This window comes from Eriocheir sinensis, chromosome 66 (assembly GCF_024679095.1).
Source record: "Eriocheir sinensis breed Jianghai 21 chromosome 66, ASM2467909v1, whole genome shotgun sequence".
Classification (NCBI taxonomy): domain Eukaryota; kingdom Metazoa; phylum Arthropoda; class Malacostraca; order Decapoda; family Varunidae; genus Eriocheir; species Eriocheir sinensis.
Window position 1 is genome coordinate 602743 of NC_066574.1, and position 17140 is coordinate 619882.

Consider the following 17140-nt stretch of genomic DNA (forward strand, 5'->3'; position numbering starts at 1 on the left):
ATCGAAAAGGGCTACTTCCCCTGTCGAAACTCACAGCAGCATTTCGCCAGTACGTGAAGGGATAAGATATGGTTAGATGTCAGTTTATAAGGGGTGAACCCGGACTGCTCAGGTCTCTGCAGTTTCAGTAGCTTGTTGCGAATCCACATCAGAAGTAGATGGGCAAGCTTCTTGCCTGGCACACTGAGCAGTGTAATTCCACGGTAGTTGTTGCAGTCGTAGCGGTCCCGTTTCCCTTTCCAGATTGGGACGACCAACCCCCTCTTCCAGCATGGAGGAATGGTACCAGCCTGTCGTATGGCAGTCAAGACCGCATGCAACTCGCAGATCATGGCCTCACCTCCAGCCTTGAACAGGTATACGCTGATGTTACAGATATCAGGTGCCATTCCACCCCTCACCTTTGCCACAGACTATCTTACCACATCAAGAGAGGGTGGGCTTTCGTCGATGGGTCGATCAGCATCTGTAACCTGCAACCAAACAACTTAAAGCTGCTGACTTGAAGGGTTCGCAAGTACAATTGCTCAAAGGACCTCTGCCTATGCATGTTCCACACAAGGCAAGTATCTGGTGTTCGGATTCCACTCATCTAAGAGGGAGGTTCGGAAGGGAGTTTTTTTAAAAGCTCAGTAAGCAGGTTGGGGGTCATTCGCTTTAAGATGGCCCTCAACCTCCTCAGCGAGACTCCTGACACACCTCTCATTGTTAGTGATGAGCATCGATACACGAAATTGTCTAAGGCGATACCAATATCTCGATAATCGAAAGGTATCTAAAGCGATATTAATATATGGAATACTTGTAGGTAGTTAAAGAGATACCGATAACAATGCATGCATCGGCGATACTTTATTGCAAGAAAATGCCCCACTAATGTGTAAGGTTGTAGTTTGAAAGTTTGATGTAATACAAACAATAACTACATCAGAGGAGTGTATTTTATGACGTACACAATTATCAAACGGAATTAAAGTTGTAATTTGGGCATATTTTATGTAATACAAATTATGTCACACCCCACTTGTAGGAATTCCATTTGTAGGACGTAAATATACCAACAGGGTACTCAATTTACTGCGAATTATGATTGCAAATGAAAGCTGTTCTTTTGGCCTTCAGAGCAAAAATTGTCATAAAAAAAAAACGTGTTTGGTGATTTAACCTACTGCCATAACATCATTACTGAAATGTCAGTCATTATAAGAATGGACCTCATAAATTTAAAAGAAAAATATTGCATTTCAAAAAGACCAGTTGACTGAATATCTTATCTGACAGTTTCCTTCTTGAAAAAAATGAATATAGTGGATGAAGCACTTTCATTTTCAAAGTAGATATTGGATTTGGGGCTCCGATCAGGTGGACTGCCAATTTACTCATCATGATAACTTGAAATGAGTATGCCTTTTGATTGCTTATTCAGATTTTTAACTGCATTCACCAACATTTATTGAACTAGTTCCTTAATGGCGTCTGTATTGTGTTTACTAGTCATTGTCAACCATTTTAACATGAACTGAAGATTGTATGCCGTTGACAAAATGGCTGATATGCTGTCATGAAAATCATCAAGGTACATACAGTTCTCAAAGCGCTTGGTGAAGCCTGATGCAACTGCAGAAAACAGTGGTTGGCAGTGCCGTAACGGTGTTAAGCCGCTTTAATTTATTTTTTTACGGCTAAGACTGTTGGGAGCAAGCTTCCATGGGGGCATTCTTTGTCCGACTGCAACTTGTCGAAGGCCGATGCAAGAGGTTGTAGCACGGTGACACACTCTTCAATGAATTCGAACTCAGTTGAAGTGAATTGAAGGCTGGAAAACCAAGGCGAAACATATTTTTTTTTGATTTAGTTGATCTTTGTGCTTTAAAATGATAGATAAACTGTCTGAGGGAATTCCATCTAGTGGCATAAGGAAATATTAGCTGGATGTTCGGTGTTTCGGCAGATTATGGTCTGCCATATAAGTTCCAGAGGGCAGAACACGTACTCATAACACTGTTGTGAAGCTTAGAGTATGGTCCTTTCATCGCAGATTTTGCGTCGGTGGTACAGACAAGGCTGAGGGTATGGGAACAGCAACTCAGGTGTGCACGAAGAACTATATCTTCTTCGCAATTAAGGTCAATGTACACACTATTAAATGGAGAATCATCTTTAGCATTGTCTTTGTCAGAATCGTCACCAACCATAAGATTCTTATGGTACTCTTCTTCTGTGTATTTCTGTGGTTAAGGAACACAAATTCCATAATCTTTGAGTCTTCACGATGTTGCTTTCATAGTCAGTGACAGTAGCAACAACCTTGCTCTCACAGATCGAAAACGCTTATCTGATATCCTCCAATTTCTATGTTGTTTTGTCGAAAGTGTGACAACCACCAAATCCGTCGCACGCCAGATTGGTACTTTTGCGGCCAAATGTTCTCTCATCAATCTGAAAGAAAATAACAATTCATTTTGAAAATCGCCTTTTATTTACTTGAAAACTAAGCTGGAGCCATTTTACATATTTTTATGTCAAATAACATGCTTTTCTAACTGTAAAATAATGTATTGTGTGCACCTTGAAGATCCTAATTCCATTAGACACAATCAGCCCCAAATTATCAAGTTCCACCAAAGCAATTTTCTTTCTTTCTTTCTTGGTTTTGCACAAAATAAAATATATATTTCACTCTCATATGTTAAATACATACCGCACAGTGGAGTGTCAGAGTATGAAATATAGTTTCCACTCGTTTATGCGTGAAAACGTGAAAAATTTACAAAGAAAACATACTTTGCCAAATAAGCCTACAGAATTCACTGAAAGCAATATATTTTCCTAAAAAGCAATAAAACATATTTCTCATACAAAGCAACAGTACCAACTCCATTCCCTGCCGTTGCCTAGTGAAAAGAGAAGGGATTAGGTGACCATATTCGTATGTAATTAGAGTCACTAGCGACATAGGAGGTCCCAGGCGGCCACCATTTTTAGTCCTGGTCAGATCAGCAGTCAGATTTTAAGATAAGAAATAGATCGTAGTAAATGAGAGATAGGACAAACGAAACGTATGTTAAGAAAAATGAATAAGGCTTTTTTATGTGGCTGGCTAGTTCAGGCTGTCTTAGCTAGTCACTAAGCAGTTGTTTCTGGTGCAATCACTCTTCCACTGAGCGTTACTTTGGAAAATTTGCTAATCTACACATCAACGGTAATTTAAAAACTAAGAAACACAACTGTTTCCTTTGGCTGGTATGCTGTACTAGCCATATATATTAGGAACTATACTCACACAGTGTATTGTCACACCCCAAAAACTGCTGTGCTTCGTCTGCAGGTATGCAGAGATAGTTCTGCCCTTCGAGTTCTCTCAGTCTATAAGGCAGGGCAGTCGGTCATCCTCCGAGAGGCTCAGGATGGTCGAGGACCCCACACGCAGAACCCTCCGAAGGTCTGGTTCTGCGGGCGGGCGCCGCTTCTGCACCGCTCAGCCACCCCCAAAACAAAAAGAGGGGCTATGGGGCCTTTCTTCCTTCGAGGTGATAGGGTCCCGTAGGCTTTGCCCTACACCTATCACTGACGGCAGGCTTCCCGAATGTGGATGCATCAGGAAAGCCTGCCGTGCAAAACCGGATCGGGATCGAGACTTGCGCCATTACCCCGACCTATGCTTATTTATATGTTTTTGGCACAGGTAAGGTTTTGGTGGGGGAGGAGATGCAAACGCCTTTCCCAACCTAGCCCATATCAGGGGCTGGATTGACTGCTCACCGTAGGGAAGTGAAGCAGCACCCCTGGGAGGATAAATCCCCCGGTTACCCAAAGAAAGAAGCAAGAACAGGAGGGAAAGAAAAACAAGAAATACAGCTCGGGGAGGTTGAGGACACTGTAATTTTCATCTGGTTAGACCTGCTCCTACCAGTGAATGCTTATATTAATTTCAGAGAATGTGACGTGCATTGACGTTTATTATTTGGGGATGTGACATGCACCCGAACATGAATAGAGCTGTTTTTTTAGGTGATGCCTATAATCCCGGTAGGCTCTGTTGAGTGGCCTCTTGGGCGACACCAGACCGTTAGTGGCGCAGACAAATTATATTCATAGTGTCTGCCATGATATATGGCTCTTGCGTGATTCATGCAACCCCCCGGTGTTCCATTTGAACGAAGACGCTGAAGTTAGTATTGATTACAGATTTGGGCAGATTATGAGTAATCTTTCGCCACTCGGTGATGGTATGAAAAAGCATCGTGTTTGGGTGGGACTTGAACCTAGGTCCACGGGTTCATCTTGCTGGTGATGAGCGAGTGCTCTACTGCTACTTGGTACAAGAGAAAAGGAAAAAAAAGAATACCCTTCAAGGTTATTTTTATTAGAAAAACTTACACAAGTCATTAGGACAGACAAAACACAAGAGACGGTGTTGTGTGTATATGCGTGAATGTGGATGTTGTGTAGTGTAAATGACATTGAGGTGTTGGTGTATGTGGTGTACAAAATGTGTGTGTGATGTGTAGCAGGACGCGGACAAACAGTTGAAGATTAGCAATTGACAATAAAGACAAACAATGAGGACGCAACGGGACAACAAAGAGCAACAATAACAAAATAAGACGCTGACCACTTATTGCTGATACATGTATTCCTAATCTTTCCTCCCCCTAGTGACGAGGAAGGAGGAAATAAATCTTCCGGCGACGGAGAGCTGGGGCGTCTGATCTGGGGAAGAGCCAGACTTCAGCTGTCGATGGAAGCGCTCGACCATGCCGTTGGCCTGCGGGAGATAGCTTGATGTTCTGTAGCGGCGGATGCCGAGGAGGGTCATAACCTTGTTCGACAGGTTAGCCTCGAACTGGCAGCCGAGTTGAGTTGAGTTGCGTTGCGTTGGGTTGAGTTGTGTTGAGTTGCGTTGCGTTGAGCTGCGTTGTGTTGAGTTGCGTTGCGTTGAGTTACGTTGCGTTGAGTTACGTTGCGTTGAGTTACGTTGCGTTGAGTTGCGCTGCGTTGAGTTGCGTTGCATTGCGTTGAGTTGCATTGACGGGTCCTGTGAGCAGAAGGGTGGTGCTCTGAAGGACACCGCTGTTGCAGATTGGCAAAGGCGCTGGCGTAAACGGGCCAGGGGTCACGGCAGTCCGTGAGAGCGTCGAACGTAGTGCGTGCTAAAGGCGCTACCGCGTGCCTGGGGGCTCAGTGGCTCAGAGAGCGAACCACAGTGTCCAAGAAGGCACTGTAACACAACACTGCACACTTAGTAGGTAACATTGAGACACTGTAACTGTTGATGGGAATTCACTGCACTGAACTGTTGATGCGAACTCACTGCACTGAACTGTTGATGGGAATTCACTGCACTGAACTGTTGATGGGAACTCACTGCACTGAACTGTTGATGGGAACTCACTGCACTGAACTGTTGATGGGAACTCACTGCACTGAACTGTTGATGGGAACTCACTGCACTGAACTGTTGATGGGAATTCACTGCACTGAACTGTTGATGGGAACTCACTGCACTGAACTGTTGATGGGAACTCACGGCACTGTACGTAAGGAATCCACAGGAGAGTAGGTTAATTCATTGGGGCGGTGAGTACTATCCACAGGGCGGTGAGTAATCCACAGGGTGATGAGTAATCCAGTGGGGAGTGTCACGCTGTGTTTACGTGTTTCAGTGAGTAAGTAGTGTCACACTGTATTTGCGTGTCTCACTCGCCCTACCTGTGGAAAGGCAAGGAGGAGGAGGGGTGGGGGTGGGAGGGTGAGCGCTGGGAGGATCGCCAGAGGGACGCGTAGTGTGATGCGCAAAAACATCTCAAAGGGCGCACATAAGGTGCCAGAAGGGGGCACAGAAGGTGCCTGAAAGGGGCACAGAGGGTGCCTGGAGGAGGCACAGAGGGTGCCTGGAGGAGGCACAGAAGTTGCCTGGAGGAGGCACAGAAGGTGCCTGAAGGTGCACAGAGGGTGCCTGAACCCTGAAGGTGGATTCTCCCGACCTGAGGCTCAATCTCACGAACACCAAGCGGAGCGAGACGTCTTGCCCCAGGAGAGGGTATACGGATGTATCAAATGTTCTGACCCAGGTCCACCGCTCTGAGAGAAATGCACCCTTAAACGGCATAAGTTAAAAGCCACCTTGGACCATAGCAACACTCAGGGTCACCAATTGTTGGTGGTAAGCGAGTGCTCTACTGCTAGTTCATCCACGGTAAAAGGAAAAAAAATACCCGTCAAGGTTATTTTATTACAAAAACATACACAAGTCATTAGGACAGACAAAACACATAAAAGACGTTGTTAAGTGTATATGCGTGTATGTGGATGTTGTGTAGTATAAATGACATTGAAGTGTTGGTGTGTGTGGTGTACAAAATATATGTGTAATGTGTAGCAGCACGTGGACAAACAGTTGAAGATTAACAATTAACAATAAAGACAAGCAATGAGGACGCGACGGGACAACACTGAACAGCAATAACAAAATAAAAAAAGTGTGCTGTCGCACCATTTTCTTTGAGTCACCGGGAGAGAGCACACGACCGTTTGTAGGGGTGACTGCTACAGTCTCGCCCGCACGCTGACCACTTATTGCTGATACATGTATCGCGATACTGCCTATCCCTTCTCCTAGGTAATCTTTCCTCATGAGAGCTCAAGCCCTACTCGAAAGAATCATATATTGGTCCCGATTCTCACCAAGCTTGGCAGCGCGACTCTCGTCGGTATTCTCCAGTGTCTTCACCAAGTCATATCCACTCCTAGGTCTCGACCGCTCTCCAGTTTACTTTTTGCATCTTGAAGAGTTTCACATTTGGAGGTAGCATTCAGTTCTACAGGGTCCTAAGTGGTGCCAGGCACAATGAACTGATTTGAAACTGCCATTGCATACTCATGAGAATGGAGTACACAGTAATGTAGCAACTTGTGACTCTTCTTGGCCTGAAATGAAGCTTGAGTGTTGCAACACTTATTGCAAAGCCCTCAGCACTCCGAACAGCCCTGCAGTTGTGAAAGATCATCCATCGAGTACTTACAAGCATGTGGTCAATCTCCCCACATTACTATACCTAGTGCAGGAGTGCAGCTAAGTTTTCTGTTAATGAGAACCATCGATTCTCAACATCCAGGATCTCGCAAAATTTAGGAGAGAGCTATTGGCGTTCCTGGTGCCAGAACCATGGATACCAACAGCTAACTGACCCTCACGTTGCTAGTAGTTAATATTCTCTAAAGCATAAGTGCTGTATTGTTTGCAAGTATTTCACTTGAATTCTTGTAGTTTCACTTACTACACTTACTTACTTACTTACTTACTATTCACTTAGATACAAGGACACGCAACCTAATATGCGTGGTCTAAATATATTTGCATATATACTTATCCCTCTCTCTATCTCTCTATCTCTCTCTCTCTTTATCTATATCTATCTATCAAAGTATCTTTTTCTCTCTCGTTTTCCCATTTGTAAATAGCTTTTTCGCTTATTTTTCTTGTGTTATCATATGTTTTGTACCTGTTATAAATGAAACATGATTTTGGGGTGAGACAAGCTTACGGGTACAGAAAAAAAAGAAAAACGACGTTAGGTGTGTTTGTGAGTGACGAGGGTGGGAGGTGGAGAGAGAGAGAGAGAGAGAGAGAGAGAGAGAGAGAGAGAGAGAGAGAGAGAGAGAGAGAGAGATTCAGATTCAAATTTAGATTTTTTATTCCATACAAGTGGTTATTAAGTGCATGAATGACATACTGGTACACCTATGTGCACATATAGATTCGTGCCTCTACAGACATGTATTATTAAGGATACATCAGGTATTACAACAAAAATGATACGATAATAATATGGCAGATAAAAAAAATGAGACTAAAAAAAAAGTTAGAATCCTATAGAAGTAAAACCTGTAAACATACTATATAAAACAAGTAAAACAGGATAAAACTTAGAATTGTTCAGTCTTATAACACCTGTAAACATGTTATATAACAGGAGAATATAATAGAGGCATAAACTCACAGATCACATTCACGTGACAGAAATAAAGTCATAAGTATTGATTAAAAAATAGACCAGGTTTGAGTTTGGGTGACATTGGCAGGGAGTTTATTCCATAGTTCAGGTCCTTACATTGCGAGACATCTGGCACCGCAGTCTGTCCTGGTTCGGGGCCCATACAAGGTCTCCCTCTGCCTGGTGACACTGTTAGTACTGTCTTCTACGGTCCTGAACGATAATAACAAGTCTGGGTATGATTCACGTAAGGTTTTCTATACTGCTGTGCAAATGTCAAACCTTTGTATTTCTTTAACTTTCAATCATTTTAGTGCATCAAATAAAAAGGTCATATTACCTGACTCCTCCTACGGCCACTTTTGCAGCGAAATTTTGCAACTTTTGGGCGTTATTTATCAATGTTGTATAAGTTGTGCCCCATATCCTAACACAGCAATTAATTAAGCTCAATACAAGTGACTAGATAACAATTATTATCATGGTCTTATCAAAAGCAGATCATATTCGTTTCAAGTAAAACAGTAACCCCATTGCCTTCTTATTTAACTCACTGACATGTGCATAAATTTTTTTTTTTTAAATGTAGCGACCCATATATACTCCTATTTTTTTTTCAAGGTTACTTGGCTAAACATACAATCTATCTGTGATTACAGAAAGGGCTGACTCGGTAGATAATTTTGATCGGAAGCCATGTTGACTGTCAGAAAGTAATCTGTTGTATTCCAAATAGAGTGTCAATTGGTCGGCAACCCTTCTCTTGAGTATCATAGTTCATTACAGTGCTTGGAGGAATGTGAGATAAAAGTTGCCTATTTCCTATAAAAATACATTGAGTTTTGTTCGAGTTAACCATTAGGCCATTACGAAGATGATAACCCTTACATTTAGCAAAAAAATATTCGGTGTCTTTTATGAGTTGGTCAGTTTTGTCAATAGTATCCGAAAGTATAAATTGAGTATCGTCAGCATACTGAATTACCAGACTTAGTGTGGTTTGTTAAATCATTTACGTATATTCCAAATAATATTGGACCGAGAATTGATCCTTACGGGACCCCAAAGCTAATTTTTAGTTTGTTAGAAATTACGTTAAGGCGAACATACATGGTTCTGTCGCTCAGATAACTACTGAACTAAAAGCCTTCAATATTTAGTTTACAGCATTTGTTGAAGAGGATTAGGTGACTGACGCTGACAAAGGCCTTTGAATGGTGATACAGGGTCAACAAATAATACATGCTTGTTGTCAATATTTTCATACAATTTATCTGTGATTAGAGAAAGGGCTGACTCGGTAGATCATTTTGATCGGGAGCCATGTTGACTGTCAGAAGGTAGTCTGTTTTATTCCAAATAGAGTGTCAATTGGTCGGCAACAATGCTCTCGAGTATTTTAGAAATGACCGCAACAGTGGTATAGGGTCTGTAATTATTAACAAAGTTAAAATAACCATTTTGAAGGAGAGGAACAGCCACTGCATGCTTCCAAACCTTCGGAAACTGTCCTGTTACAATGGAGGTGTTGATAATACATGCGAGGTGGGAAACAAGAACATAAAGAGAGTCGTTAAGGAACCGAGAGAGAGAGAGAGAGAGAGAGAGAGAGAGAGAGAGAGAGAGAGAGAGAGAGAGAGAGAGAGAGAGAGAGAGAGAGAAGGATTGATAGCTGATGAGTGGGAGCTATCGAGTGACCGACTGTGAAAGCCGAACTCATATATTTTGATTTGCATCTGACTATAATAGCAGATTAATAGTATTTTTTCAACATGCTTAGTATGCTGTGTAAAATTATGCCAGAAAGTAAATCTGGTATCTCTGCAAAAGTTTCCGAATGCTCGGATTGACCCGCTATATTCACACACACACACACACACACACACACACACACACACATACTAATGACTCACTTTTAATTGGAGGGTATTTGGTGGCAACAAAGAATCCAGCACCTGATGGTGAAATACCCACGAAAATATTCCACAATGCGTCAAAGCTTCAGGCTCATGTAAAAAACTAAGGATTCCAAGTCTAGCGCAGATTAAACCATGGTGAAACACACACACACACACACACACACACACATACACACAAACACATAAGCAAACAACTCCTTCAAAAGATATGTCATATTTTCCATCACACAAATCTCCCACCAAAAGGGATCGACACTGTACCAGAGCAGCACTTACTGACACAACTAAAATACTTAAGACTTGTATTATTTTTTCTACTCTTTCCTCTCGTCCTGTCACAATACGACGCCGTTGTAAAGAATGTCCTCATATATATTTTCCGAGTCATTAAGAAGCTATTGACAGATTCCTGCCGGCCCCCGATACACAGAACAAAAAGCAGAAGTTAAAGAAAAAGAAGAAAAAGAAGAGGAAGAAGAAGAAGAAGAAGAAGAAGAAGAAGAAGAAGAAGAAAATGAAGAAAATGAAGAGGAAAAAGAAGAACGAGAAGAAGAAGAATAAAAAGAAGAAGAGGAACAAGAGAGAGAGAGAGAGAGAGAGAGAGAGAGAGAGAGAGAGAGAGAGAGAGAGAGAGAGAGAGAGAGAGAGAGAGAGAGAGAGAGATTTACATATATATTTACATAAATTTACACTGATATTCAGACCTCACAGGCCTGTTGTCCAAACTAGGTTGTCTTTCCACACAAGTGAATCTTATTAAATTTAATGCCATCAAGACTTTGCAATTCGATTTTTAGTGAATATCAAATTAAAGGAAATGGCGGTCACGTTTTTTAATTTTTTATATGAACTAATTGTATGTTACTAGACTACTGACGGTGGAGTTTATTTCAATCTCGCGCTATAGCGTTTCTGTAGATAATTTTGGCGCAGTCTGAATTTCTTTTTTTATATTTAAGTTTCGTGCCATTATTTATCTTTCGGAACGTGTAATCAATCGAGAACAATTTGAATGTGTTTACATTCGTTAAGCCAATGAGAATTTTTTTAAATTCGATCAGTTTTCCTCGGAGGCGACGTTACCCAAAAGAGAACAGCTTATTGGATGAGAGCCTCTCGTCGTAAGGTTTGTTGCGCAAGGAAGAGATCATCATTGTCGCCCCTGCCTTCTAATTTAGGAATATCCTTTGCGTGATGGGGAGGTCAAAACTGTGCCGCATGTTCTAAATGCAGTCGACCAAACTATTCAACAGTAGAACTATTACATTTTTATTCTTGAATGCGAAGTTTCTCCAATGAAGCCCAGCACTGTGTTTTCTTTGTTTGATGGGTTAATGCATTCTTATAAGAATGTGAGGTTTGACGCGATTTTGACACCCAGGTCTTTGGCACACTGAACGCTTTTGAATTTCACGCCCCGCATTTCGTAATCGAAGTTCCTATTATTTTTCCCACAATTTCAAGAACCTGTCACTTATCTATATTAATGGGCATCTCCAATTTATCAGAACAAGCTGAACTTTTATGCAAATCTTCTTGGTAGGCTGTGTCTTCATCAATGAGAACCGAGTTACCAGTATCTCTTCAGCAAATTTCCTAATGAGACTATTAAGTTCAGCGTTAACGTCATTAATGCAAATCATAAACAACACTGAGCCAAGAACTAAGCCCTGAGGAACACCACAAGTGACAGGCGACCACTCTGAGTTAAATCCATTAAATTCAATATATCCAACCACTCTGTGCTGTCTGATACACAACCAATTTACGATCCGTTGGTGTACTTTACCGGCAATACCAAGGTTCTTGAGTTTATGAAGTAATTTATGGTGTGAAACTTTGTCAAACTCTTTTCAAAATTAATATAGACTACGGCCAGTGATTTAGTTACGTCATAAACTGAGAAAAGGTCGTTACATAAGGTCAACAGGCTCGACAAACAGTATTTATATATATATATATATATATATATATATATATATATATATATATATATATATATATATATATATATATATGCGGTGGCTGAATGATTAGCGTGCTGGGCTCACATTCACCACTCCATGGACAACGTTGGCTCGAGTCCCCACGCTACTACCTGGGATTTGTCAGTCACCGCCGAGTGGCCTAAGACTACCTACATGCTGTCCAGAAGACCCCCCATCAACCCGGACTCTAAAAGAAACCGTCCAATGAATCAAGAATGAGTTCCGGGGGGCAGCATGAGCCATGCATAACTGGAGCCACTTTAGAAAAAAAAAATGCCTGCGCCATGACGAGCATGGGCCGACCATCTGGCCCTGAAGAAAGCCTACCGGCGCTATAGGCGGGGATGTAAAATATATATATATATATATATATATATATATATATATATATATATATATATATATATATATATATATATATATATATCTATATATATATATATATCTATATATATATATATATATATATATATATATATATATATATATATATATATATTTATTTATTTATTTATATATATATATATATATATATATATATATAGAGAGAGAGAGAGAGAGAGAGAGAGAGAGAGAGAGAGAGAGAGAGAGAGAGAGAGAGAGAGAGAGAGAGAGAGAGAGAAGTTTACATGATTTACATAGATATTCAGATCATACATATTCAATGTACCACAATATATTAAATCAGTTGCCACCAAGACTGCGCTTCTGCTTTAGGGAATGCTAAACAGAAAGAAGTGGCGATCGAGCTTGTTTCTAAGTTAACTAATGGTACTGTACTCCATTACTGACGGTGTGAGCTTATCTCCTACTCTTCTCCTTACAATGATGAGGAGGCATTTAGTGCAGTCGAAATTGGTTTTCACTTAAATTTTGAGCCAGTATTTCTCGTTTGGAATGTGCCACTGATCATAAACATATTGGATTTGTCCACATTCATAAAGAGAATAGTATTTTCCTTATTTTTTAAGTAGTATAGAATATGTATACAGTGTCCGGTCCTGGCCTTTATTTGTTTTAGGGTATAGACTCTATAGAGGAACATTAGTTAAGGACGTCATCGATAGGCATTACAAGATATGAGTTGGATTATCATTGATACAAATTCCATCGCTGATCCCAGTGGTAGTAGTGGTAAAACTGCCCCGTGATAATTACCGAGGAAAAATAATTGTTCAACAAATTCGCAATGCGCTGGATTTCATTTTCCAATTTACCATCGATATCAGTTAAGGGTAAAGCTCATAATTTAAGAGTCCAATATATATATATATATATATATATATATATATATATATATATATATATATATATATATATATATATATATATATTTTTGTTTTCTACGTCTTGGCCTATTGCGCCGGTAGGCTTCTTCCCGGTGGATCCTGATGGTCGGTCCAAGGCTTCCCGGTGAGTCCTGATGGTCGGCCCAGCCCGTTCTGGCGAGGGCGAGTGTTTATAGTGGCGCCATCTTGCATTGGCTCATGCTGCCCTCCCGGAGCTCATCTTTAATCCTAGAATCTAGAGTCCGGGTTGATAGGTGGTCTTCTGGACAGCATGTGGGTAGTTTTAGGCCACTCGGCGGCGGCTGAAAAATCCCAGCTTGGTGGCACCGGTCGGGATTGAACTCGCGGCCTCCTGAACGCGGGGCCGTCTCGCTATCCGTTTAGCCACCGCCTCTCTCTCTCTCTCTCTCTCTCTCTCTCTCTCTCTCTCTCTCTACGTATATATATATATATATATATATATATATATATATATATATATATATATATATATATATATATATATATATATATACAAGAGAGAGAGAGAGAGAGAGAGAGAGAGAGAGAGAGAGAGAGAGAGAGAGAGAGAGAGAAGGGTTGCTTCAACAATCGACTACTAACACAGTTACGGGGCCTTGCACACACACACACACACACACACACACACACACACACACACATTTGCCAAATTATCGTCTTTACTGCGTTTGACAACACGCCTGGCGCTACTAATACCTAGCTCAGTGGTTCCCAAACTTTTCTGGTTGCGATCCTAAATATAGTCTTGACCTGGCCTGGCGACCCTAAATTCGTGAACATTTAGTGTTTTTTTTCCATTTATTTCTTATGCGTTATATTTTCAGATATGCAAGGATGTACCCTCGGCCTCCTTGCTGACTGATAGGGGAATACTACTCGTATGACGTGCCGCATTGTATGTGTATGGATACTTTACGACGAGGCTACTTTTATCCATATGTGTTTAGGAGAATCGTCATGCTGTCCTACTCAAATACTTCAACTAGATAACTAAGAAACCTAATTTGACCACAGATTTAAGAAAACGACCTTTATATATGGTATATTTATAATTATGGCATTTTTTTTTCCACAAGACCCTCCAGCTACCCTCAGAAACACCCTCTCGACCCTCATTTCGGTCGCGACCATGGGTTTGGGAACTACTGACCTAGCGAATGTGGCCTTTTTTTAATTCCTTACTCGATTTTTTTTTTTAATTACAACATACGGAAAAGTTTCCCTATTTATGTCTCAGTCTTTTTCTGTGTCTGGCTTGTTATCTCTCTCTCTCTCTCTCTCTCTCTCTCTCTCTCTCTCTCTCTCTCTCTCTCTCTCTCTCTCTCTAAAACGGCGGTAAGTACTTTAAAGTATATATTATTTACAAAACCAATAATTTTTCATGGTAAGTTTCCTCAACACACACACACACACACACACACCACCACCACCACCACCATCACCACCACAGCAATGTCATTTACGTTCTACTTTCTTGCAGGTGATGTTGGCCAAACAAGCAGGCTCCGAAAACTACTTTGCAGTGAAATGCCTCAAGAAGGACGTGGTGCTGGAGGACAATGACGTGGAGTGCACATTGATTGAGAGAAAGGTGTTGTCTCTCGGAACCAAACACCCGTACCTGTGCCACCTGTTTTGCACTTTCCAAACGCCGGTAAGGGACTCCAGTAGGCAACTATGTTAGCTAAATTTGGCAAAGTATGATTATAACGGGATTTTAAGCGTATGGTATTCTGGCGTTACGTCAATCAAAACTGTACGTAGTTGCACTTTTTTTTTTTTTTAAGCTGCGAGTGTCCATTTAAAACACCTTACCTCGACATATAAAAGAGCTATGACTGACTGCATAATACTATAATTAAAAATATGACTTATGTAAAAACACTACTCACTATTATCCTTCTGTTCACACTAAAACTACACACACACACACACACACACACACACTCTCCAAAATCCGAAATATTTATTTAGTTATATAATCACCAATTAAATGAGTTCGTGACTGAAATCCAGCGCATTACGAACTTATTTCACAATTATTATTCCTCAGTATTCCGCATTCTTTTTCCCCTAAACCTATCAACAGTGGTGTTCCTCAGGGCTCTGTTCTATCTTCCACTCTCTGTTGTTCATTGATGATCTTCTTTCCAAAACGAACTGTCCTATCCATTCTTACGCCGATGACTCTACTCTGCATTTCTCAACTTCTTTTGATAGAAGGCCAACTCTACAGGAACTAGACGATTCCAGACTGGAGGCTACAGAATGCTTAACCTCAGACCTTACTATCATTTCCGATTGGGGCAAGAAGAACCTGGTGTCCTTCAACGCCTCAAAAACTCAATTTCTCCACCTATCAACTCGACACAATCTTCCAAACACCTATCCCCAATTCTTCGGCAACACTCAGCTGTCACCTTCTCCTACACTAAACATCCTCGGTCTATCCTTAACTCAAAATCTCAATTGGAAGCTCCATATCTCCACTCTCACTAAATCAGCTTCCTCGAGGTTGGGCGTTTTGTGTCGTCTCCGCCAGTGTTTCTCCCCCGCACAGATGCTGTCCATATACAGGGGCCTTGTCCACCCTCGTATGAAGAATGCATCACATGTGTGGGGGGGCTCCACTCACACAGCTCTCTTGGACAAAGTAGAGTCAAAGGCTCTTCGTCTCATCAACTCCCCTCCTCATACTGACAGTCTTCTACCTCTTAAATTCCGCCGCCATGTTGCATCTCTTTCTATCTTCTTTAGATATTTTCATGCTGACTGCTCTTCTGAACTTGCTAACTGCATGCCTCCCCCCTTCCCGCGGCCCCGCTGCACTCGACATTCTACTCTACCTCATCCCTATATATACTGTCCAAAACCCCTTATGCAAGAGTTAACCAGCATTTTCACTCTTTCATCCTTTACACTGGTAAACTCTGGAACAGCCTTCCTTCGTCTGTATTTCCTTCTGCCTATGACATGACCTTCAAAATGGTGGAGGCGGTGGCTGAGTCGACAGAGTGACGGCGCCGCGTTCAGGAGGACGCGAGTTCAATCCCCGCCCGGTGCCACCAAGCTGGGATTTATCAGCCGCCGCCAAGTGGCTTAAAACTACCCATATACTGTCCAGAAGACCACCTATCAACCCGGACTCTAGATTCTAGGATCAAAGATGAGCTCCGGGAGGGCAGCATGAGCCAATGCAGGATGGCGCCACTATAAACACTCGCCTGCACCAGAACGGGTTGGGCCGACCATCAGGCCCCACCGGGAAGAAGCCTACCGGCGCAATAGGCCGCGACGTAAAAAAAGAAGAAAAAAAAGAGTGTATCAAGACACCTCTCCACCCGAAATTGACCTCTCTTTTGGCCACTCTTTATTTTTGTCTCTTATGGGAGGGGTGAGTAGCGTTGGGTTTTTTTCTACAGTCTTTTTGTTGCCCTTGAGGCGTCTCTTTTGTTGTAAAAAAAAAGAAAATAGCAGTCTTTCCGCCACTGCAACCTACGCCAGTGAAGAGAGTATTAACGTAAATAACATTCATGTCTTGCCTATCTTTTTCACATCACACACACACACACACACACACACACACACACACACACACACACACACACACACAAATGGCTTGTGTCAGGCTTTCACACAGATCATTTTGAAAGAATCGTTCAATATTTTGTCTACTCAGCAGGTTGTGATCAACTTGTATATTTCCAAACTCATCCCTTCATCTTTTACTGACATGCCACGGGGGAGGGAGTGTAATCCCCCTTATATAGGAGTATCCGCCAGAACTTCACCGTTATAGTAGAACCATTCCTAAACGAGGGTTGAGGTGGGATCAAGGCGGGGCAAGACCTATGTCCAGTATTGCCATGTCTCCCAAACCCGCGATGCGTAACTTCTGTAATATATGTAAAAGGCATCACAAATAA

At 41.7% G+C, this 17140-nt stretch overlaps 1 protein-coding gene across 2 annotated transcripts in view; it reads left to right on the forward strand.

The window, feature by feature from the left end:
- Positions 1–17140, forward strand: part of LOC126987679 (putative protein kinase C delta type homolog) — a 158699-nt gene that overhangs the window by 88288 nt on the left and 53271 nt on the right. For both annotated transcript variants that reach the window (XM_050844804.1, XM_050844805.1), the window contains exon 4: positions 14695–14868. In XM_050844804.1, coding sequence (XP_050700761.1) covers positions 14695–14868 — 174 coding nt within the window. The remainder of the gene's footprint in view (positions 1–14694; positions 14869–17140) is intronic.